This window comes from Hakea prostrata, chromosome 5 (assembly GCF_041222555.1).
Source record: "Hakea prostrata isolate BN-2017 chromosome 5, UWA_Hpros_2, whole genome shotgun sequence".
Lineage (NCBI taxonomy): Eukaryota > Viridiplantae > Streptophyta > Magnoliopsida > Proteales > Proteaceae > Hakea > Hakea prostrata.
The window spans coordinates 7769172-7794975 of record NC_142604.1 but is presented as its reverse complement, the minus strand read 5'-3'; the positions used below and the strand labels follow the sequence as shown (position 1 = coordinate 7794975).

The following is a 25804-nucleotide window of genomic DNA, read 5'->3' as shown; positions in this document are numbered from 1 at the left end:
ACAAGGTTAAGATGGATTTTCCCTTTGAATAGGATGGAAACTAAGAATATCTTTTGATGCTATTATTACGATAAAAAGTGCACTTTCTAGTTTCTAGTAAAGTTGGAAAACAAATCATTCCTATCACCTAATGATAGCTTGTATGAATGTAGGGTTGATTATAGGACTTTTCAATCCTTTATGATTGAATCCTTCCCATAGAAGTTGGAATTTGGCTCTCAATCTTTGAATTCTTTGACATCCTTCTCATAGGGTTTGCAGTTTTGAGTCTCAATCTTTGAATTCTTGCTATCACAATTACAAAGCTTACCATTTTAAATTTGTATATTTGAGATCTAAGAGCCACCCATAGGTTAAGAGTATGGTTGAAGTAGAATGAAATTTTGACTTTAACAAACTTTTCATTTTTTAAAGGTTTGAATTGCTTCTGTTGCTGCACAATCCTGTTCGTTCCTTCAGCCGGTTGAACTTGCAAGAATGAGCTCGACCATGGAGGTTGAGTTTTCATCTCCAACGATCTAGTTAGAGATCCGACTAAGGAAGGCAAGAAAGTAATGAACAATAAGAATTCGAATAGTGATAGTTCTATCCAGCGTACCTTTCTCTTGTGCTCTCATACCTTTTTATAGCTTTTCTAAGTATGAGTTTGAGTGGGACTCAAACTTTAGTTAGGTTGCGATTCGAATCTTAGTCATTGAGTCCTACTCAAATATGAGTAGTTGACTCTTGATTGAATACCATTTCTTTAGCTAGAGTCTTATTCAGATTTACCTTGCTATTCAAACTTTGTACTTATTCGACCGACCTTAACTTGGTCGGTCCAACTTGATCCGAGCTAGTCGGATTAGGCTCAAACCAAGATGGTTTGGTTTCGATCTGGTCGGACTGGGCTCAAACCGAATTGGTTTGAGTTTATTTATTCTTTCCTCATCAGCTTCAATGCATGTTCCATGGCTTTATCTGTGTGTGCTATGTCCAGTAGTTTTGTGCCTACATGACGAGCAATTTCGATGTTTAGGTTTCCATACAAGTAAAATATTTCCATACAAGTAAAGTCAGGAGGGTATATTTCCCATGTAGCTTTACCCTAATAACTTTTTTTTCTGAAAAACTGTTTTGATACCTAGACGTCAAATTATGATTATAGTGCCCCAACATCAAATATAGTCGGAAGCATAGCTACGAATTCAAAGTGACTATTACACTTTCGTCTCTCCAATTGGTAAATCTATACATGTACGTATTCCTCTTAATATGTATTTAACACGTGTCATCTTCTCTTTTCCTCGTAAAAAATATTTTTTTGACCTTTTTATCTCAAACCTTATGATTGGTGTATCTCTCATTAGAATGCATTGGTTCTAGAATGGTTCCGAGGATCTTCTGAAGGAGATAAGAATAAATTCAGGTAATCAGTGGGCATCATTGTAATAATAACTTGGCGTGATGAACGTTGTTGTTTGGTTCTAGAGATTTTTTCTCAATTTCGCTGGTAACAAGCATAAGGTCAAATTCCATCCTCCCGTGCTTCTTGACTCTGCAAAGATTCAATCCAAACACAAGTTCCAAAATATCTGACGGTTAGAAACTTCTCTCGACGTGTCATACCGAACACTGGAATCTCGAAAAGTATAAACCGTGTCGGCTACTTTGGTCCAACTCGGTCCAATGTTGTCTCAATTCCACTCGGTTGGACCGGGTCGATGTCGCTTGATACGAAAAGTAAACCAAGGGTCATCCTCTGCCTAACCAATGAAAACTTTCCACGTATGATCTAAACACAGAAGAATCACCAATGTCGACTGCTTATAAACTCGTCAGAGATCCTTAGATTTTTTTTCAGTTCCCATCCATTTCGGGCTCCAAAAACCCAGAAATCTCCCATTCCGGTTCTGTTAGATCTCTTTGTCTGCTACTCTTTCTTCCTCGTAAATCGTAATCGAACCGTTGAGAAATTGGTTTTTCATTTTACAATTGTGGTTTGTGGCTACTCTAAAAACGAATTCTTGTTAGAACCGAAACAGAAAATCTCAGGTTCAATTGAATGGAGAAGTAGCAGAGCCCAGAAGGTAATCGATTCGTTCTTGTCTGAGAAAGTATGGAAATCGCAAAATTACGACAACCCATCACGTATTGGCTTTCGGAGCATCCATCGATCGTTGGGTTCAGATGGAATCATACACAATCATGGGGTTCTACATGGTCTTTCTTGTTCACCTCCATAGCAGCTTATGTTACTTTCTCTGTTTTTCTCCATCTCTTCTTAGTCCTCGTCCGCCGCCGCCGTCCAGTGCCGCTAGGACCCATTCCGGCTGTGCACAGCCTCTCGATGGCGCTGCTTTCTGTTGTCATCTTCATCGGAATCCTCTTCTCCGCCACCGCCGAAATTCGCGACACTCGATGGTTCTGGCGGCGCTCTAAGACCCCTTTTCAGTGGCTCCTCTGTTTTCCTCTGGGAACTCGCCCAAGTGGGCGCGTCTTCTTCTGGTCTTACGTTTTCTATCTCTCTCGCTTCCTTCAATTGCTTCGCACCTTCTTCACGATACTTAGGCGTCGGAGACTGACATTTTTTCAGCTTTTCAATCAGTCGATTATCATCTTCATGTCCTTTCTCTGGCTTGAATTCTCGCAATCGTTTCAGGTTTTAGCTATACTCTCCACCACTTTAGTGTATTCGTTGGTCTATGGGTATCGATTCTGGACAGCAATCGGGCTTCGCAGTGCTTGCTTTCCCTTTGTGGTGATTTGCCAGGGAGTGTTGTTGGGCTGCAACTTGGTGTGGCATGTAGGTGTTCTTCTGCTACATTTATTGAATGGTGGGTGTAATGGAATTGGGGCTTGGATCTTCAATTCTGTACTCAATGGTGCCATTCTCCTGCTAGTCTTGAACTTCTATGTGAAGATGCATCTCAGGAACAGAAAGGTAGTTGCAGTGAAAGATGATTCTTTAATGACACAAACATGCTCTGACTCTGGCTTGGAAGCAAGAAGAGAGAGAGATATGATTGAAGAGAAGGATCTCTGATTTTTTTTTTTTTTTTTTTTTCCCTTCAGATTTATTAAGACACTTTTTGTGTGACGGTTTGTATTTTAACTGTAATTCCATCAATCAATGGATTTGTGGGGAAGTCGATCAATCGCCCCCGGTTTATTGTATATGAACTACTAACTTGCAAATGTAGATAGTGATATATATTCGCTTCTTCCCTTAATCCAATCTTCAAAAGAAGAGTTTCTGAAACCGAGTACACTCCATCTCCGATCTTTTAGAAATGATGTTCTAATTTTCTCACAGTTTTTGCTGTTCTTCTATTATTGGGTTATCTATTCTCACAGTTTTTGCTGTTCTTCTATTATTGGGTTAGCCATTCTCACAGTTTTTGCTGTTCTTCTATTGTTGGGTTATCTCTGGGTGTGTGGTTGGTCTCACCCAGATTACCAAAAAAAAAGGAAAAAAAATGGTTGGTCCCACCCTACGTGGTATATGATCATATGACTAATGCAACATACCTGGTTGAGACAATAAATAATTTGCTTAATGAATGGGGAAGGAAGGAGGAGATGAGAAAAGTCTCACTAAACAAAGGCATTAGCTTACAATTAGGATCTAGAAGCAAGCTGAAAAATCAACAAAGTAATGCTGCTATGGTAAGATAGGTTTTGAATTTGGCCACCGCCACTAACTATTCCTTGGCATTCTCACACGAGACCTTTACATTATATATTAACAGATATACAGCTAGTATGAATGGAAAGAACACGCAAAGCTGATCTTCTGACCTAAGATTAGTAGGCGTGGCTTAGCTATTTTCTCTCGTTGACAGCCAAAAATGGTCTCAAAGCACGAATTGTATGTAGACCCTTTCAGAGAGTTCATACGAATTTTATTTGGAGCTTCTTTTTCTTTTATACCTTAAAATTTTTCTTTTCTTAGGGTTGAAGGGTCGTATAGGAAACCCCAGATGCAGCAAAAGAATAAATGGGCGTAGTTATATAGGAATTCCCAAATGATGTCAACTTATAGAGTTCATTGAATTTGGGTTTGCCATGATTATAACAGCTATATATAATCACAACTATTTTCCTGAGAATATGAATTTGTGAGACAAACTTCCCAATGAGGAATCAGCCAATTTCAAAGCATGAGTAGTTTTGATCCTTGAATCCTTGGATTACATCTGGTGCTGAGCAGAAACACCCCCATGAATCCTAAAGATCATCCACCAGCGAGTGTACTCATTACAAATGATACATCTGACAAATGGCCTATTTCAATAAATAAAGAATGACCACAGAAAGATGTATATCAAAGGATGGTCAACAGGTGAGGAACCCAGGGCTGTAATCTACAGTCCACTCACATACTGTCTATGCTGCAGTACTCTTGACCTGCAGTACAATGATTTCAGAGACGTATAACTTCAAAAGCAAACCTCAGATACTATAAAAATCCAACCGCTGCAAAGGTCCATGGAGAAGTATATCATTGATAGTCAACTTTGAAATGAATACAATTGGTAGAAGACCCACAACGGAAGTACTTAATCTGTTTACATTTCTTGGGAATCAGGAATTCAGACCAAGAACTTCTTGCGTCTCAGGCTTCCAAGCCATGCTGCTGATCGGTAACTTTTCTGGATCATATATCAAGAAACACATCACCACCCGCAGGAAATGAAGATTCAATTGGTATAGAGTTCATTGGTCCTGTTGAACAAATACTTTAGCTTGATATGTTACCCTGCAAAGACAGCAAAATGACAAGATTTACAGCTTCCCAACGTCACCATTAGAAGTTTTCATGGCAACACCTATTGGGTTTTTTTTTTGAGAATGAATATTAACACCTATGGGTTGTTCACTTCAAACTACAAAATCCCATGAAGAGGATTGAGACCCACCACTTAACTGGCCCACATAAAAGCGTATCTGATTAACTTCAACATCAACCCCACATGGGTCCAAATAAGCTCTGAGAAGGGGCAGACAAAGAAAAGGTGGTTAGAATCTTCAGGCCAAGGCAAAAGATGCAGGTGGGGGAAGCTTGGATGGGTTGGCCAATGAGAAGATATTGGGTGGGTAGGTAGTGGGATAGGCTCTCCTGGCAGTGAAGGCTTGGTGAGGACATGGCCTTTGAACCAATCTGGATTGCTCCACGAGACCTAAAATCTACAACCATCTCTGATTCTAATACATCAGACAAATACTGCAGCTTTTAGCCGGTGGAGTTAAATGAAAATAAATAATAATAATTTGGCCAGGAATAAGGAATAAGGAGAATATTCCTCTTAACTTATGTTTTTTCTGTTACCACAACTGCATCCACTGCCACCATACTAAGTGGAACTAAAAAACTTCTAACACAAAATTACCAAGCAGCAACTCAAATGACATTTGAGACCTAAAGGTCTAAAACAGTTGATATAAGCAATAGGATCAATATTGAGCAACTGACAGCAACATGGGCCACAACCATGCACTAAAATATAATACAATGGGACATCAAATTGGAAATAAATAAATAAAAAGAAAAGAAGAAAAAGGAACACACACACAGACAGACAAAAAATAAGAAACATTTGTTGGCCAGTTATACCTAGCCACCTGAGTACCACCAAGAGAGCTTACTGGCTAGTGGCTACTAGTACCAATTCATGAGTAAGTCAGTATGTCCATGCCTGAAATCTAGTACCTGACATGCTAAACCAGCAAAGAAAATGAAAAATTACCTTGTAAATGCTGGGTAGTGTTAACTCTGTTTCAGTAAAAGTTCAATATCAGCTCCAACTTCAGCAATCTTTGCCTCCTTCGAATCTTTTGCTATTTTTGTGATGCTTTGAACATCTAAGTCCATTGCTATTCTTTTCATGGAATCCTCGAGCATCTGAGTAAAGAATTAGGAAGAGCCAATAATGACTATAAAGTAAAAACAGTGTGCAAAATTCACCACCTTCCCCAACACCCTTCCACCCAAAAGAAAAAAAAAATAATAATATAAAGTTTGAACTACCAGCAAGTGAAAGCATGACTTCATAAAAATGGAACAATGAATTGGCTCAAATTGTAAATGTACATCAATCCCTAGCCATACTAGTCCGATTTCTCATGAGATAGGTACATGAAATTGGCTGCCATTGAAGGAAAAAAAAAAAAAAAAAGGAGCCAGATGATCTGGCATTCTCACTATTCATCTAACCTGTTAAAGGGGCTTGGTTTTTTTTTGGGTGAGGGCTATGATGGTGATAATTTTACTCATGCATACAGGTTGATAGAGGTTAGGTGCAGTCTTAACCTTGGCCCTGTACCTGACCTTGACCTTGGCCCTAGCATCTCTGATATGAGATACTTTAGCTAAATTGATCATAAGATGTACATCTGAACAATGAAACCTTCAAAATCTTTACTTTATAAAGTTTGATATAAAAGTCAAATAAAAAATAAAAATTTCAAGCTATTATTATTGTCCATGTGTTAAATCTGATACAATAATATCTTAACTAGATATACAACAGACAAATAGAATTTCCACAATACAACCTGTTGTTAAATCTGAATCATCTTATACAGAAAAATTAGTAGTAAAACTTCCAAACTATAATTATTATCTGGTCTTGTTAAATCTGATATCAATGACTATTAAGGTCAGGATTAGGGCCAAAATCAGGGACAAGTCAGGAGGGGCCGGGCAGGACAAGCCCTAGTCCTAGGCTCTCCGAGCCAAGATCTTGAGCTCAGGCCTCGTTCAGGTTCAAGGCAGGGCCATCAGGCTAGGGCCAGTCTTGCACCCTTATTGAGACCTATGCACCAACTTGATGTGGAGTGTTGCAATGTGAACTTTAAGGCTTTTTGCATATTTTGTAATTCATTATTGCCATGAAGGCCTGTCATTACTCTGCTTTTTATTATACACAAAACATGGCTGTGCTCTCTTAACATACAAATTTCCCTGACTCTCTTGCATCAATGAAGAAATAAGGGCAATGCTCCAAGAGAAGGTTACTAATAAGAAAAGAGGAGTCTATTGTCATATAAATAGGCGGCATTCCCAAAAAACAGCAGAGAAAAATGAGAAAAATGTAAAAACAACAAAATGACCAGGTTTAAGCACCAAGGACTTGTGCAATTGGGTCATTTTGTAGAAATTTTACAGTTACATAGTTGATATCATTGAAACTCCCCTTTCATTTGAGGCTTTGGGCTCCAAGGCCAAATTACAGTCTTGATAAAGATTCCAGACAGTTGGATTCAGAGAACCAGACATCCTTTCTTCATCTTTTCTTCAACAATGCTATTTTTTTTCATTGATCTTCTTCAACAATGGTAATTTGCTGCAGCCACCTCTTCTTCTTTTTGTTGTTCCTATTAAACTATCATTATTGCTAGGGTGGCTGCCTTATTTTGTTTTCCCCAAAAAGATGCAACGTGACAACTTGTAAAAGGATCTAGACAGTACCCATACCTTGCATCATGCTGAAACAGGTACCTAGGTGTAAGTTGTAATTAGCTGTATCCAAGTAAAGAGACCTCAAGGGACCATATTTGAAGCAGAAATCATAGTTCAACAACTCACGATATCTTGAGAGACATGACGGTTTTTCGAGAAAGCAAGACAAGATTGAATGTGAAACAGAAAACTACCACAACTCAAGAGATCAGATTGCACTGATCTTGAACCAACACGACATTTAAAAGTACTCAAACCTAGCTTGAGACAACATTTTTGGACCTAAACTTGATTCCGTTTCTGCATTTCCGCTAGAGCTCACCTCCTCAAGTTTTTGGTCAATTTTCACTGGGAAATTCATCAGAGTTGCCCATGTAGTACATTGGTACTACATCTAGCCTACATCTACAACAAATTACTAATTTATTATAAATTTGAAGATTCCTTTTCCGTAGTTGTTTTACATAAAATGTATGATTTCATCACTTTCTATAACTAAATTATACGTAGGATAGGGTGTTTTATACACTTTAGTTCATCATAGCTGTTACAACCTATGGTCTGAAATCAAACTTTAATTTACACATTTTTTTTAAAAATCTAATAGAGTCAATGTGTTCAAAAAGCCAAAAAACTACGTTTCAGAACCATACCCGCCAATCAAGTTGGCAGAAAAAAAATACTCCAACTCACTGAGATCCCAGTCCAACTTGGCTTTTCAAAGGACTGAGTTGGCCATTGATACGGAGATCATGAACCATGATATCCTGAACCATTGTACAGATCATATGAATTCAGTTACAAGCTTACTGATCTAAAGAATTTTCAAAATTTTTTGTTTCAAGCGAATGAATTTCCTCAAATTCCTTTTTTGATATATACTAAAAGAAAGTAATCTTTCACCTCTTGAGTGTGAAGGAAAAACTCTAAAAAGTAGAAAGTTGATATGGAAAGAAAGACAAAGAGGAAAACAGGAAGAACAGGCATAACTCCCACAGCATATCATCAGCTTATTCTTGCTTACATCAGTAGACTACAAAATCAGATGCAAACAATACTGATACGAACGGAAGTAAACAAACTCAAAGAATACCAGTGATCCAATGGCTACAAGAGCACGGAATTTTGCGTCAACATCTTGGTTTCCCTCTTCTGCAATCTGTGAAACATGGACAAGTGTGCACAACAGATCAAAATATATACATTTTCAATTTCTAGATTGTGCACAGATCAGGATTGAGAATATGACAGAAAATATAAATGAGCACTGGAAATGAAAATCCATCAGAAGAAAAGATAAACTTCAAGGTGGTCTAATCAAATATACATACTTCAAGGGCAGCTGAAAGAACATGAGATTGGCCTTCTTGGTCCTTTTTCTCAATCAGAAGCACAGCATAACTGCAAAAGAACACAAGTGGCTTATTGTTAAGTGTCAATTTCTTAAGCCACTCAAGGAAGTTACAAGCTGCACTAAATTAAGAGAAAGCTGTCTACAGCTGGCTGCATTTCGAATGGGTTTCATGTCACTCATCTTCCATTTTCCCCTTTTGATGTTCATTTTGAGATCTCTCTGTAGTGACTAGTCAGACCAGTGTGTGCCTATCTTCCTATGGAAGGACTGTGAAGCTGATGGTCCTTTTTCACAAGTGCAAAGATGGCTTATTTGAAGAGCCTGGGTAGAAAAATATAATCTCTTCTTCTGAGGAGATATGAGGCGAACGATGTATCATGGTTATATTATCATTTTTTTCCTTCAATGTTTATCTTGTGCCTCTAAGGAATACTGATTTGCACTGGATAGCCTACTCAGAAAATTACAAAGGATAATGAACTAGAGAAGGTTGCTGTGACTCAAAAGAACAAAAATGAAGAGGTGGGAGGAGGTGGGGGTGGGGGGAAGAAGCGGAATGTCTCTTCAATTTCACATTTCCCAAGAAAGGGGAAAATGCATAGGGTATACCTCTAAATTGTAAAGAATGATGTGCAAAAAGGTAATGCTAGAGAAACAAAATCTCAAATAGAGATCCCTGCCTACACGGTCAACTCTGGCAAATCATGACCACTAAATGATGCAGCTAGCCAACCCTAATTCTAGACCAGTAATCAGTGAATCAATTGGCTGCAACATGAGCTTAGCTGTCATGAGGTTTTCTGTCAATTCAACAGCTGAGAAGCTTTGAGGTTTTGATATCCCAGCAGTTTGCAATAGAGAAGGAATCAAAGAATTAATACAAGAAAGAGCAAACATAAGAGGACCATCATAGTACCCTAAAGAAAGAGAAAAGACACCTTAACAGTCACACAATTAGAGTCCCAATTCTATATTACATTTATAAAAGAGTGGTGATAACATACATTTAAAAATCTTCAAGATCTAATATCCTTAAATACATAACTAACTCAACAAATATTATTAGGACTCTTCAATTTCTAAACTACCAAAACCCCAAAACAAAAACTAAATCTAATAGGCCTCCTCTCGAGAAAAAAAATTCTAACATAATAGCCACACAAGATCCTTATAAAAACAACTAAAATCTGATGCTTCACGGCACTAAATCCAGTCAACCTAACAAATCCAAATAATTGTAAGTTTCTACTTAAAGATATTAAAATAGGAAGAAAAACTCTAATACAGACGCATGCAAGGGAGAAGAGGAAAATGGAGTGGATGTAAATTTCTCACCACCAGAGTTCTTTGCATCAGAAGAGGAGACAAATAGTCAACTCCGCAAGCAACAAGAAGTTGCAGCCCCTCAAGGAAAAGAGAACATGGCAGCAGCCTAGGAGACTTGGGTTTCAGTTTTATGAAAAACAATCATGATACAATTCAAAAACCAAAAAGCTTCATTGCTTACATGAATGGCTCAGGGCAGGAACCTTCCGCTTGCAAAGTTAATAGCATCACAAGAAGGGGGGGGGGGGGAACTGTGATGCCTCCAACCTACTTATAACTCCCCAACCTTCTAATTAGTGAATCATTTAACTCTGCCCAATAGTTATAGATTCCTCTACTTCCCAGTCAAAAATGCTCTCCTACAAGATCTGGATCCTAGCATACAGCCTCCTCTCCTTTCTAAGTATGGCTCTTGGAGAGAAACTTTTGTTACTCTGTAAAACCATGGCCAGGTCTTGCATCATTTTCCTTTATTTGGCCAACCATCTTCTAACATTGTTCCCTTATCTCTATGACCTCATCCATGGGATATCTTCAAGACTTCAACCTCAACAAATTTAGAAGTTACATGAATCCTTGGAAGGATTTGTTCTCCATAAGGCACTTGCACAATTTGATTTTTTTTTTTTTTTTAATTTTTTTGGCTGGTATCTGGGTTTTTCTTCCTTGTTTTTGCCAATTACCACATTGAAACAGGAAAACTGACCAAAATTCGGATCATCTTTAATGATGAGATAAATCACATACGTAACCATATCTGTTGCTTAGAGGTTAGAACATATTATAAGTTGCTTACCACTTTACAGTATGCTTGATATTTTCTTCATTAAATTGTAATATTGGTTTGTTTATTGTGTATATACATTAGTAGGTATACTGGCTTAGGTCAACACCAAAGAAGAGGCCAAACTGTTCATGTTGTTCTTCGCATGAACGGTGTCACCGCCCCATATTGGGATCGCTGGAACTATTACTGTAAGATCTTGAGGGGCCTAAGCATAGATTGCGTGGAGGCTTTCTATCAAGGATTTTTCCCTATATGTTGAGTATCTAGGAGCTCAGTGTTGTTTCAATCTCAGAATAATTCTCATATAAATTTTGTGGTTGCTTATAAAGCAGCCTTGCCTCCATGTAGGTTTTTATAGATTAAGAAAATAGGCTCAAGTTTTTTATTTTCTGTTAAATTGTAAGGCAAGCAATAGCTGCCCATAAATATGTACAAGTTCTTGGGATCCCTCAGATCATGATATAAGATTGCTTTGCACAAAGTTATTGCCCTGGTGAAAGGATAAATCTCTGAGAGCAGAAACATTACCCCCACCTTTCTATTATTTAATTGTTACCTCAAAAGCCCCAGTCTGAATTCAAGAGGTCCACTTGATGGTTCTTGGCTTCCTCAACTGGCTGGCAGGATTGTTCTAGGCTGAATTCAGAGCATAGAACCTGTTCAACATACTACCACTCAACCCAAGTTTGGTCAGGTTCTGATTGTAGGTAACCAATTCTGAATTTCTGATTTTGTTGCGATGTTGGTATTTTGCGGCAGTCTGTCACTAATCCTACCGTAGAGTGTTTCTTAGTTGGACCTTACTTCTACATTGTTGTACAGTTGTACTTACAAATTGCTTCTGCTTCACTTGAACTTTTTTTTTTTTTTTGTTGTGGGGGGGGGGGGGTTAATATGGATATTGATTTTCCTTTTCAAAAATTTCTTGCTTAATTGCTTTGTATTGATTTGGTATTTCAATTGCCACCGAGATATCTCTCACATAGATACTGTGAAGACAGAGAACCTAAGATTGGTTATGTATCAATATTTCTGGCTTATTCATGGATTATGGATTATGATAAGCTAAGAGAAAGTTGATTGAGGTGGCACAGCCACGTTCAATGGAGGCCCTTAAATGCCCCTGTATGGTGAAGAGATTTAATCTAGAATCTAGATTGAAGGAATTATGAAGATTACGGGCAGGCTTAAGATAACCTTAAAATAACTGGTGAGAAAGGATATGCATAGCTAAGGCCTTGTATCTAGTATGACCTCAAACAAAGCTGATTCATAGGCAAGAATCTGTGTAGCCAACCCCTTTAATCGGGACATGGCTTTTGTTGGTGGTGGTGGTGGTGCAGGATGCAGAATACTTAACAGCACTTGATACGAGAGTATCACAAACATATCTAGTGTACCTTAAGCATATCAAGCATCTCTCAGATACATCAACTAGACATTTCTTAAAACCAGCTTAATGATAAATTGACCAATACTAATAGACAACTTAGATAATCTTACTATACCAAAGTACCAGAAATTACCAAAATATTAAGCACTAGAAGATCTTGAAGGGGGGGGGGGGAATTAGAATATAGAGAAAAGATGGAGAAGTTTTGGTAAAACACCACAGTTGTTTCACAATTGCATGCTGGCACCCCTCATAAGACTCAGATTACTGAAGTATTATGTACTGTAAAATGTCTAATTAGCACCACAACCCCCCACCCCCAAAAAAAAAAATTATGCTTTTCCCTGATACCCCTCCCCCTCCTTCAAGGCAAAAACTGCACACTGTCCACATAACTAAAACCTCTCCCACCAAAATGAATCAACTTGTGTCAACAGACTTAAAGGAGCCATAACTTTGTCTGTGATCATTTCCCACTCATGTTAGTCCAAGTTCAAGGCCCAAAAAGCTGCCCAATCATTGTCCGATGGAGACCACAAACATTTTTATCAGTAAACCTTTGTTAACTACTTTAACTACAGAGCTGTCCCCTGAATGACTAAGCTTGATATGTCCAGCTTCTTATTTCAGGAACAAAATTGTACTTATAATGGAAAGACCAATATAATACCACAACAAGACTCACTTGAGGATTAAAGTGGAATAGGCCAATTGAATATTCTTGTTGGAAGATGAGCAGCAACTTGAAAATGCATCAAGAACCTGCAAACTCAATCGACCAATAAATCGGCATTAATTTATAGTTCGTAAGGGCATCAAGATGGCATGAAAAGCCAGCTGATTTTATTTGAAGAATCAAATAAGAAAATAAGATGAAATCAGCTTTGAGAAAACTAAAGATACACAGCAAGTTACAGGTATTACACCATATAGGAGAAATGAGGACCCCAGGGAGTCAACAACCCCATAACAACATAGAAAATTAGTCTGCATGTTGAACAGAGAAATCTGTTCCAACTCCCAACAAGACACAAATATGCTCATAAGTGAACTTCAAGAAAGTGTCATTCAAGTTTATTAACATCCTCAACCTGTGATGCATACATCTACAAAATTTATGAGAAAGCAGTGAACACACTTCTCACAAATAAAAACATAGAAAAAAAGGACTACCACATAGCCAAACCAGAGAATGCTAGAAAAAATGATTGCATACAACATACCCTGTTATCATGTTTACATCCGTGCATTATAATATTATATTGTGCTGGAGAGAGAAATTGTTAATATGATTAGTGCATATGCACCTCAAGTAGGACTGGATGAAAGTCTTTAACGGTACAATTTTGGGAATAGATGTACATTAATGCAAGGAATTTGTCAAGGAGAAAAGGTCATCATAATAAGGGGTGACCTACAGGAATATATTGGCGAATATCAAAAAGGCTAAGAAAGTGTACATGGAGGATATGGCCTTGAAGAGAGGAATGAGGAAAGGATCTCAGTTTTAGATTTTTCTGTTGCTTTTGATTCATCAATCGTAAATACTTACTTCAAAAAGAGAGAGGAGAACCAATGGCACTCCTATGGGCTTCTTCCCTTCCCGTGTGGACATCCGTCAAGTCTGCAACCTTTCCCCCTTTCTCTTCTCTCCAGCCATAGAGGTCCTCTCCAGAATCATCCAATCAAACACCTGGACAGCTCTCATTTCTTCCATTCCAAATTGTAAATTCCTCAACTTGATGCACCTTGCCTTTGCGGATGACCTTATGATCTTTTCTAAAGCCTCCACGTCTTCCATCTTCTCCATTCTCTCCTCCCTCTTTGGGTTGTGCATTAACCTAGAGAAATTGAGCTTTTTTCTTGCTGGTGTCTCGGAATTTATTCCGGCCTCCCTCCTCCATGTCATTGGGTTGTCGCTTGGCTCCCTTTCAGTGGTTTACTTGGGTCTGCCTCTCAACCCAAGGAGATGGACAACCCACCATTGCAGGCCAATGCTTGATCACATTTGGAAGAAACTCTAACTCTAGAAGCACAAGCTTTTATCCTTTAGGGGCCAGAGGGTCTTAATCAAATTGGTTTTTTAATCCTCCCATCTTTATTGGTAGGGTATCTTCTCCATCCCCGCACCCCGCCCATGGGCCTGATGTAGGGTCCTCCCCTGCCCCTTGCCCGCCCAACTCACCTGGCATAACTACTAGTCTGGCTGAATCCTACCAAGGGTGTTTTGGTCATTTTCCTAACTCTGTTGATTGTTATTTTCATCTAGTTATTTTTATTTTACTTTTGTGAGACCAAATCTGATTCGACTTAATTAATTAAATAATTTGAGTTCTAGTTAGAGTGAGTCTCAAATAGAATCTATTTAAAGATAAGATTATTTTTGGACAAGGTTTCTTTTATTTGTGGTTATAATTTAATTGAGTTGCAAAGTCTAGTTAGATTTCCTTATTTGAGTTCAAGTCTTTTCCCTCCAAATGTAAGGCTATAAATAGCCCACTCTAGTCCATGGTAAAGATGCAGAATTGAATAAGGAATCTAAATTTGAAGGAATTGTGTCGTGGTCTTCTTGGGAGGGCCGCAGTGGGTATTGCGATCATCTTCTTCAAGCTTCTTAAGTCCTTGCATCGTCTACAGCAGTTCAACAAATCCAGCAGCATTCAAGTCCTAAGCCAATGAGTACAGCTCCTTCCCCCCTCTTCATTCTCATCAAGAGCCTCCACCACCCAGGCAGCAGCAAAGATATCACTCCCCCACCGTGTGTTTCACCCAAAAACTCACCCCCCACCTTGCCGCACTCCTAGAGCCCCACCTCCACCACTCCTCTCAACCCTGCAGCACTCCTCCCCCTTCTCATTCTTTCTCTCAGGCCCCTTTATTTCCCCTTCTTTGTTTTGTGGCAGATCTGAAAGACCAGAAAAGAAAAGAAAAGAAACACGAAAGGAAAAAGAAGAAAGAAAAGGAAAGACTCAAAGACTTCCAAAGAATCCTTCTTTCCATCTGAGATCAAGCTCATAGATAGTCTAAACCTTGCCAAGATCAATCCCCTCTATTTTATTCGACCGAATCGACCCTAGGGTAAATTTGGGTATTTCAAAATCATCCTATAGGAGTTTGTTAAAGTGCTAACATCTCACAGACGCTACCCATATAAATCTCATTTCTTCCCATACGTTCCTTGTTAACCTAAGCCAACCCATTAGATTCTTTTTTTTTATCCAGATTTTACCCAAAACCTTATCCCTTTATATCCCAAAATTTATCTTCTTTTCCATCTCTACAATCTATATCAATCCAACCCATATTTAACAATGTTGGCATCCCATTCAAATTTATTAACCTTTAAACCCCAGGTTTGGATATCTAACTGCTAGCTCACGAGAAGGATCCTAGGCTAACCCTAGATTCTAGGAAAATATTTCAACAAACCCTAACACTAATTCTGATACATCAAGGCCTCTTCAACGTTTTTCTCTAGAAGGGACCCGCTTTCTTCAATGCATTAGCTGTTTGACTATTTGTCAACCAAAAGCTGAAGGGGATCTCGTTATCTGCCATATCTGGGAGACTGAGATTACAAACCTGCAAGTTTGTTGAAGCTAATGTGGAAAATCTCCTTGAAACATGACTCCATATAGGTAAACTAAGCCCATACTTACCTTCTGAAGTCAGTGTCCATATGGACTATTCCCCTCCCTTCCAACTCCTCCTAGGTCCCTCAGAAACTTCTCCAACTCAAACCTCTTACCCCTCTGCTATGGTCACTATTGGCTCCTTTTGGCTCAACCCTCAGCACCCCGTTGGGAATTCTCCACTTTGGCCCCTATATTGTCTATGATTCCCGTATCCATTAGTCTCCCACCGTCTCCAACTTCATCTCTAATGGCTCATGGTCCCCCCCCCCCCCTCTCTTCCCCTTCCCCCTCCTCCCCGTCCCCGGTTTGGCCCCCCCCCTCCCCCACCCCGCCCTCCCCCCCGCCCTGGAAACTCATCCTTCCTCAAGTCGATAGTGGATCCTTTCTTTCTGTCCCTTTCCCCCCTTTGGGGGCCTGCCCATGGCCCTGCTCCGCCTGGGTTCCGGTTGGCGGGTCCGAGCCTTCCTTGGCTCCTCAGTTTATGACATCACCATTAAGTGGGTTTTCAGTGCTGCCATTCACCACTTATGGTGGGAGAGAAACCTTAGTAGATGGACGTGCAACTCCAAATCATTAGACTCAATCTGGAAAGCCATATGCTTTGATGCATCTTCTAAGCTACAGTTGCTTCACCATCCCCGAGTTATGGATGCCCCAAGGAACAAACTCGTTGTTGTTACATGGGGCTTAGCATCTACTATCCACCTATTACTTGAAGGCCGGTCCCGCCCCCCCTCTTTTCATCCTCCTTTCTACATTCTCTCTCCGTCGAGGTTTTTGTTAATGATAGCTTATTCATCCAAAAAGAAAAAGAATACTGCCGGTACATTTTCATATTAAACAAAATTCAAACAACTTTGGACTTTCTTCTCAGCAAATCAACATTTTACTTGAAAAGTTTTTCAGTCATCCTCATTATGTGTTGGCGGCTACTAACTAACCTCACTGCGATGGATTTGTAACCATGGATAGAAGTATGAGTGCTTAAAGAGATTTGTCACAGCACGGATGGCAGTCAAAATATTTGCAGGCAGTGCAGGAGTCACAGCAATTTTCTTAATAATCTCCATCAACACATCTAGAGAGAAAGACCACAGTTAGCATCAAACTAGACCAAGAGATTATTACCAGAAAGAGATGCAGGAAAGATAGAACTGAGTGGCTTAAAAAAAAAAAACCAGAACTTTAAATAGAGCATATGACATGATAAATCACAGGGCAAAATTTGTTACCATTTTGGTCTTTCGTATGCATAAAAAGTAAATTTGCGCCTTCAGGATGCAGGATCATCATCCTCAAGATATCAATCACTGGAAAAGAAGCAAATAGAATGTCAGGAAAATACCGCAGTTGGATCCATTAAGAAAAACAAATCAAACTGCATAAAACATATAAGAGCATCAACCATTCTAAACCATGCTTTCAACTTCTTATAAAGCATGCAACAATCACCATAAAGGCAGCATGTATAGGAAATACGAAGACAAACACTTGTCATGATAAGCCACTCCAACGATTAAACTTCACTAAAAGCACACCAAAATGAACAAATCACACAGATGAAACCATCAAAGTAAAATGCATTAGAGAGCCAGTCAAGGATGATGAATCACATCTAAATTTATATATCCATGCTAGGAAGCTTGCACTATCAATCACTTAGAGAGACAACAGCTTTACTCCCAATGGTGCAAAAGCTGCTATGATCAAAGAGCTTGAATGGTAGCCAACAACAATAAGGAGGTTCTAAGATGGATCTTCTCTGCTTATCCTTATTAATTAGATATAATCATCCTGCTCATTGATAACCAAAGAAAAAAGAAAGCAAAGTTAAGCAGCACATAAGACACAATACACATGCACACACAAATAACTGTCCATAAATAATGAACACATGCAACAGGGCACATGCATGCACATGTGGAAGCGCTAGTACACAGACACGATAGAATAACAATCACACTAAAGAAGATATCATCATCTAGGGCCTGAAGTGGTTGTTTCCTGAGCATGACCAATAAAAAGCCAACTGGCAAAGATCATGGTTGCACCAGCTGTATTAGTGATCTTGATGGGGGAAAAAAGAAAAAAAAGAGGAACTATACCAGGAGTACAAAATAAATAAATAGAAAAATTCTAAAAATATGATAAACTAATTTTTTTTTGACAAAGTGCAACAACAAAGAAGACCAAAAAATGAAAAAACTTAATCATATTCCAAAAACAAAATAACCAAATTGTAGTAGTTAAAATTGACATAATAACCTGGAAACAACAGCGCAACTGGCCATGACTTCAATAACTTCAGCAGCAAAGCGGTATCAGCATCAGCAAATTTACTACAATGATAGTGTGATGTGTCCTTCAATATCTTAATAACAGAAGTCAACCTTGATAACTCAGGCTCAGTTAATGACAATGACTTCTGCACCTGTCACAACAAATTCCATCATTTTAACAAAAATGAAAAATAGAAGGGCACAACATTCTTGTTGTGAGACAAAAATTTTGCAACATGACTGGTCAATTTTTCACTCGGATACATGTGATATTTAGTAATCCGATATCAACCACTTGTGGGGTTTTTTCCCTCATATTTCTGGCAATTCTTGTTCATCAAACAGGGTTGACAGTTTCAAACAATTTCCAGATTTTCACTCTGATACATGGCAACATTTGACTGCCTCAATGCTGACCCATTATTAAACAACTAACTGACAAATCTAGGAGGGCAAACAGATATGATAGTGTGACAGAAAAAGAAAGGAACCAGGAGAATGTTCCAGCTCCACAGCTGCTTATACTCATTGTCAGAATAAGAACTAGGAAACAGAACAGATACTCAATATGATACCATAGATATCATAAGAGCCAAGTACACAACATAACTGAAGGCAGACATCAAAACTAATTCAAGAAATCCATTACTACCAATAACTTCAATAAAGTCACAAACAGTTGCACATTTCAGCTGTAGATCTATCAACCCAAGAAGTTTTTCAAATAAGCGTCTTTTCAGATGTTCCTCATTCTTTCCAAGTATGAAATTGCTCAAAGTCCCAAGCTGGAAAACTAGGTCAATTGGTAACCATTAATAGGCTTACCAACTAAAAGTGACAGAAACACAAACCACAAAAGCTATAAATTTAAAAAATTAATGAAATGGTGAAACATTTCAGAGACTACATCAGTGATTAAATCAGTGGTCTCTAAAATGACAAAGGACTGGTTTTTGAAACTATTTATGGATGACAAAAGTAGGGGATAATCCAACACTGGAAAACTGCTGGACTTTGAATGCCTTCATATACCAGTTGGGCCACCATGCCTAATGGCTTACACTTTTGGACTGGATAACTGAACATCAAGAATTGAATCTCTTAACAAAGCTATCAGGCCATGAAATTGTCTGAACCTTGAGTTTCAGCATTCTAGGTAAGTGAGAAAGTTTGCAGTAATTACAAAAAAGGGGAACCAGGTGCCAAAGGTCTCCACACAAGGAAGTCCAGGGGCAATTTTCCTATGCAACCTTACCCCTGTAAAAAATACATGTAAAATATGGAATTTTTCTATTTTAAAAGTAAATCCTGGGGAGATTTACACATAAATATAAAACATAACTTTTATTTTGTCAAAGTAGAAATATTTTGTAATCCATTTTCTCAGATCTTCAATGCCAGAAGAGATATCCAGCCACGATTGTTGCAGTGGGACCAGCAGCAGTGACAGGTAGATTCTCAGTACTGCTGCCACTGCAACTTTGTCTTCTTCTGTTCTGCAACTTCGACAGCGATTGCTGCAGCTAGAACTGCTTCTCTTTACTCTCTTTCTTATTCTTGCTTATCTTCTTCAGTCTTCCAATCTCTTCTCCCCCTCACCCCCCGTTTTCTCTTTCAAGGATGGATATTCAGACCTACGACCAGACAATTAGGTGGCTGGTTTGCCTTGGTTCAGAAAAATCAACTACTTGTCTATGCAGCACTTTGATAAGTGTGCTAAAGAGTAACCAATAACAGAACCAACAGATCTCATTGTAAGGGTGATTAAGTAATCCTGGAAACAGGGATATAATGGAGAGCAGACATAAAGAAGAATCGAAACAGAGAAAACCAGAGAGGAACATGAATTGAAAAAAAAAAACAGCCAAGAGAGATGGATGGAGGAAACCAGTCCGGCAAACTTCCATCAAATATCCAATGAATCCTGCTGGATATAAGTAGCCTTAAACAATTCTAATTGTATTCTAAAAGCTCTGAAACTATCTTGAACTCAATTTCAAGAGTATCCCCAATTAAATAAATAATTAAATAAATCCTCACTATGCCTAAATAAATAAATAAATACATCCCCTGGTTAGGTCTCAGTTCTCCTTGAGCTGGGCATTGGATAACAATAAAACCATATGATTGTCACTGAATCTCTCAATTCTTCCTCTCCTTCTGAATGCTTCTTTTTCTTTCTTTTCTCCTCTCACTTATTTCTCAAATAACATTTGGTACCAGTAAAGCTGTCTGCACATAAGGATCCTATTGGCATCTCAACCATCATAAGCGATCCAGTCAGGCTGTTTGATGTGAATGCCCAATCCCAGTTAGAGGATTCTATCCTAATGAATTTGGGCTGTCCAGAGGTGTTTGTTTTTTTTTTTTTTTTTTTTCTTTTTTTTTCTCCCTTTTCAATACCCCTTTTTTTTCTAAACTCCCCCCCTTTTTTCTTTTTGTGGGCCCCCCCAGTCCCTTTCGATGACCTAGTTCAGGCAGCCAATAGTGCAGGTTCAAAATGTGAAGAGGTAACATACTGGAATTGAAAAATCTATCACCTGTCTCACGGCTAGTTAAGTAGAACTTCTTCATACAGATTACCCAATTCCTTGCAGTTTAATCTTGAGAATTGGTCAGAGACAACAGGTTCAAAATGTGAAGAGGTAACATACTGAAATTGAAAAATCCACCACCTGCCTCACGGCTAGTTACGTAGAACTTCTTCATACAGATTATGTAACGCCCCACATATTTTTCTATTATTATTTTATTATTATGGTGAATCCATTTGTAAGGTCGACACCTTGGGGTCCCATAACTGATTAGACATGAAATGATCTGATTTTCAACCCCTATAATATTAGCCCGAGTGGCGTATTTCCGCCCCACGCCCTTCCCTTGTCATTTAATTATATATATATATATATATATATATATATATATATATATATATATATATATATATATATATATATATATATATATATATATATATATATATATATAATTAATTTTTAATGTTGTGGGTTGGGGGAGGTGTGGGTTTTTTTTTAGAGAGGTGGGGGAAGAGAGAGAGAGAGGTGGTTGTAGATAATGAAAAATAGTTGGGAGGGTTTTATTTTTGTTGGCTGGTTTTGTTGATTGATCGATGGATTTTAACGACCTGATGGAACATTCGTTTATTATTGTGTTAGTGGGTGATTCTTTTAGTAGATATAGTATGAATGATAACATCGTCTATTTTATTTATTCATTGATGAATATATGAGTACATGATATATTGTTTTGTGATTATGTTATACTTTTTGTTACTTGATTGTGCTAATGTATTTTGTGTTAATTTGATTTGTGATGATTATGTTATCTTGGATTGTTGTCTTTTTATGATTGATTGATGATTGTGTTATGGCTGATGTTGATTGATGTTGTGGAGCTGTGATTTTGGTGAATGTAGAATATTTTAAATTCATATTAATAGTTAAGAATACTATTAGCATTCCAAGTCAGCTCACAAATCATTAAGTCCATCCAATCCGCATTTTGTTCAATACACAAACCCATATATCATGTACTTTCCATATATTGCATCAATGAATAAATAAAATAGACTTTATGTTATCATGTGCATGTTATATGTCTATTAAAAGGAATTACCCACTTAACATTTACAGGTTGGTCAATATTACTTACCTGTCCTTGTTCCATGTGTGTGTGATTTGACCCTGGTTCTGATAAAATCCGCTTTCCCTCTTATACCTCGAACAATTCCTGACTATTTCAATGCGTAGGAACCAACGGGAAATTTCCCTTTTTCTTTTTCTCTCCCTACTTTCTCTCCCCCCCACGGTTTTTCTTCTCTTTCCTCTCTTGTCTTCCTCTTCGGTCTCCACTCCTTCTCTCTCCTCTTCTCCCCACGGTTTTCTTCTTCCTCTTCTCTAAGCCTTTAATGGCTTCCCTCCATTTTCTCTTCTCTCCCTCCACTTCTTCTCCACTCTTTCTCTCTCTCCTCTTCTCTTCTCCCCACTTGTCTCTCCTTTCTTCTACTCTTCTTCTCTTGCTTCTCCACTAAGCAACAATCATTCTTCCCATTTAAGTCTCTTAAGTCAGTCCTCTTAAGTCGGTTGGGTATATATATATATATATATATATATAATATATATATATATATATATATATATATATATATATATATATATATATATATATAATTAAATGACTAATGGGCTTTGTTATGGGCTTGTGGGCCCGCTGTAATATCTTATGCGGCCCACTTTGAGGTGCTAATATTAGTACCTCGGGTTCGAAAATCATGCCATCATTTCCTCGTTTTCGTTCCCCACTCTGTGGGATCCACAAGCGTGTTTGACCTCCCCAATGTCAATTGGATCTAGCCTCATTTAAGCTATCCTTTAACTATACTCAAATCATTTAATTAAACCGTCAAATCAATTATCGAATCCGTTAATAATCTTAAAGACTGACACATTCACACACGATAATAAAATAATAATATAAAAAGATGCGGGGCATCACATTGAGCAATGATGATTGGATTGAAATGTTCGTGGAAAAGACGGCATGGTAAGGCAATTTTGAAAGTGAATGTAAGAAAGAGTAAAAGAATAAAATGTTAATGGCTTCTGTAAGTCTTGGTACTTATGTACCCAAATGGGAGGGCATGAAGCAAGACCGAAAAGTGAAAAGAAAAGAAAGGAAGTAAAATAAATAAAGAAATGAATAAAATGTAATGGCTTCTAGTCCCGGTACTTATGTACCCAAATGGGAGGGCATGAGCAGCCGAAGTGGAAAGATATACTAGCCGATAATGGCCTCCGAAAGAACACCGGCCTGAGCCGAGCCGTGCCACTTGTGTGGTTAAGCCGATGCCACTTGTGTGGTTGGCCGATGCCACTTGTGTGGTTGGCCGATGCCACTTGTGTGGTTTGCCGTGCCACTTGTGTGGTTGAGCTGTGTCACTTGTGTGGTTTGCCGATGGTGCTCTCTCCGTAGTGCTTAGGTCTAGTTTAATGAAAAGGAAAAGGAAAAGAAAAGGAAAAGGAACAGAAAGGATAAAGGAAAAGGAAAATGAAAGGAAGTTTGGAATGAATGATGTTATATGATTTTGATGTGATAATTGATGCATAATGACTCTGACTTCTGGTTGTCTTTATTGCTTACGGGCCGCAAAGCTCATTATTGTAAATGTTGCTACAGTTCATGATAAAGGCGGTGTTGCCACCCAATGCCTTTAAAGTTGAAGATGTAATCTCATATTCCTTTCGTACGTTTGATGCTTGTATAACGGCTGTGCGCTTATTTTTTTTGCCGGAAAAATGTTTTGTCTAGCATTTTGTTTTTATTGATTATAAAGAGATGATAATGAAGAGAAGTTGTCACGTGCCCTAGTGGAATGTACATGATGTGGACCCCACCGCCAGTGCAAACTGTGGTCGTGACATTACCCAATTCCTTGCAGTTTAATCTTGAGAATTGGTCAGAGACAACAGGTTCAAAATGTAAAGAGGAAACATACTGGTCAGAGACAATATTTATAGATTCACTCATAGTATTCAACCAAACTACTGAGAGATCTATGTGTGCTTGATGAATTACAGAAACCACGTACACTGTGAGGGGGTTGGGATAACCATTTCCCTGGGGGAAGTGACCAAACAAGTAACAGCAATATTTGGCTGTACGAGCTAGTTGATAAGCAGTGTGGCTGTGTTTTAAGAAGATGGGAACCTAGACATGCAAAGTTAAGTTTGTTTTGGTTATTCAGTCATTGGCATCCTACAGAGTTCTGTAATTATAATGGATTGAGCAAGGAGATAGACAATGGGTGTAATTTCTTCCATAATATTCATCCCAAAGGACGCGTTTGGTAAATGTCTACAAGAACAGTTCTGACATTCTTTATTCACGGAGAACAGAAGAATGGGTGGTGGGTCTTTGTTCAAACAGTTTGTTCTTTTGTTCTTTAAGAGTGAACCAGTGAGAAAAGTGGTCTAAATAATAGCTTTGCAAAACAAATAAGACATGCCCTGTTGGGAGAACAAAATCTTGATATATTTGTCCTGATGGTGAAGATCTCTTGATACCACCCCCCCCCAACCCCCGTCCTGTAAACTCCCTCCACCTTGCTCTCCTGCCCCTCACCCTTACTCAAAAACAAGATTTTTCCTTTTTGGGCCCAATTGGAAATATTTCCTGAATGGGTTTATCAAACGTCCATTTCCAAACAAAGAGGGATTTCCTAGTATAGAAACATTTAAATATGGTTTTACACAACTAGTCTCCCAGAACAAAAACATTACCCGAGCATACAAATTGTCCAGGCAATTAGTTCCCTGGTTTTAGTAGGTCTAGTCCTAGGAGGCTTTAAAATAAATCTCAACAAATACCTTCTATATTGTGTAATTGAGAACACTATTATTTCAAATTGAAAATTTTCACTAGCTATAAGGACCTGTACAAACAAGAAGATTAGTTTATAAACATGTGATCATATACTTAAAAGAAAAGAAAGAGAGAGAGCTTGTAGAGTCAGCTTCCCAGATGCCCTCAATCAACGGATAACAAAGAGAGTAATGAAAGCATTCTGACCAGGCAAGGGGTAGCGAAGATGAGGATATTTATGGTGTGATGTTATAAGATTTTCCTTTCTAATGCTTTGAGAAGCAACACACTCCCGGTTATTTCCCTTTATATACATTGTATATAGGTTCCAGAATCTCTCGAGAAACATTAAGGCTAATTCCATGCAACGGAAAATGAAAAAGAAACATCAAAAGCACAACATATCAAACAAGTAACTGCTTTCTCCCATATTTTCTATGGTCAGATTTACTTGAACCAAATTTTGAACAACAATTGATCAATTCACAAAAGGCCAACAGCATAAATGAAATAATCAAAGATTACAAATGAAGAAACAAAGAAACCCTTGGAGAACTTAATAGCAAAAAAGATCAAGCAATCAGTAGAGGTTATAAAGGGAAATTATATGCGTATTCGATGTCTTGAAACTTCTGATTCAAGACAAAACATACCGGATCTGACACTAGAACATTGTTGAACTCAGAAATCTTTTTGAGAATCCCTTCAAACTGGGCAGCATCAAAGAAGAGCATTCCTTTCTGGTATTTATAACAAGTAAAAATATATATCAGCTAGCTTCAATCCTTTCAAATGCAACCATAGTAATTAGACAGAAGTTTGAAGTAATGGGTTCATATATTTTCCAATAAATATCACAAGCCAGAAGTTATGTGACTTCATTAATCATTTTAAAATCCATCTATCTGATAAAATTATAAGAGTGATGCAGCTGCATAGACATTGATCCAGTAGAGATGCCCAGGGCAGGTGGCAATCCAATGGGCTAAGAATACTTTTTGAAATGTTATGTTACAGATTGGAACTTATTTTTTCCTGGGGTTCATTGTAATGGGACAAACTTACATGCCTATAAAGCAAGCATGTAGTTCATGGGATTACTAGATACATGTTTGAGTTAGACTAGGATACTATAAGTACCTAAATCAGTCGAATAAACTAATTCAGTATGTGAAGATGATTAGAAGCACTTGTAGGAGTAAGTA

General features: G+C 38.2%; 2 protein-coding genes across 4 annotated transcripts in view; one reads left to right on the top strand and one right to left on the bottom strand.

Moving 5' to 3' along the window:
* Window positions 1-1855: 1855 nt before the first annotated feature.
* On the top strand, window positions 1856-3158 carry LOC149014807 (fatty acid elongase 3-like). Its single transcript, XM_089155440.1, has one exon. It carries the CDS (start codon window positions 2099-2101, stop codon window positions 3023-3025), a length of 927 nt encoding a protein of 308 aa, XP_089011566.1. The 5' UTR covers window positions 1856-2098; the 3' UTR covers window positions 3026-3158.
* The window catches only part of LOC149014806 (transducin family protein / WD-40 repeat family protein), a 73677-nt gene continuing 50924 nt past the window's right edge, over window positions 3052-25804 (bottom strand). Inside the window, exons 15-23 of one of the 3 annotated variants that reach the window (XM_089155439.1) lie at window positions 25253-25339; window positions 18205-18364; window positions 17172-17249; window positions 16881-17017; window positions 12990-13066; window positions 8776-8845; window positions 8538-8603; window positions 5730-5884; window positions 3052-4741 (exon numbers count right to left, since the gene is read on the bottom strand). In XM_089155439.1, coding sequence (XP_089011565.1) covers window positions 5750-5884; window positions 8538-8603; window positions 8776-8845; window positions 12990-13066; window positions 16881-17017; window positions 17172-17249; window positions 18205-18364; window positions 25253-25339 — 810 coding nt within the window. In that variant the 3' untranslated portion in view covers window positions 3052-4741; window positions 5730-5749. Of the gene's footprint in view, window positions 4742-5729; window positions 5885-8537; window positions 8604-8775; window positions 8846-12989; window positions 13067-16880; window positions 17018-17171; window positions 17250-18204; window positions 18371-25252; window positions 25340-25804 lie in introns of all 3 variants that reach the window. The other 2 variants (XM_089155437.1, XM_089155438.1) reach the window with 2 other exon arrangements.

Bases quoted from the DNA above. Each gene is read 5' to 3' on its own strand.
- LOC149014807 (XM_089155440.1), top strand. From the start codon at position 2,099: ATGGAAATCGCAAAATTACGACAACCCATCACGTATTGGCTTTCGGAG.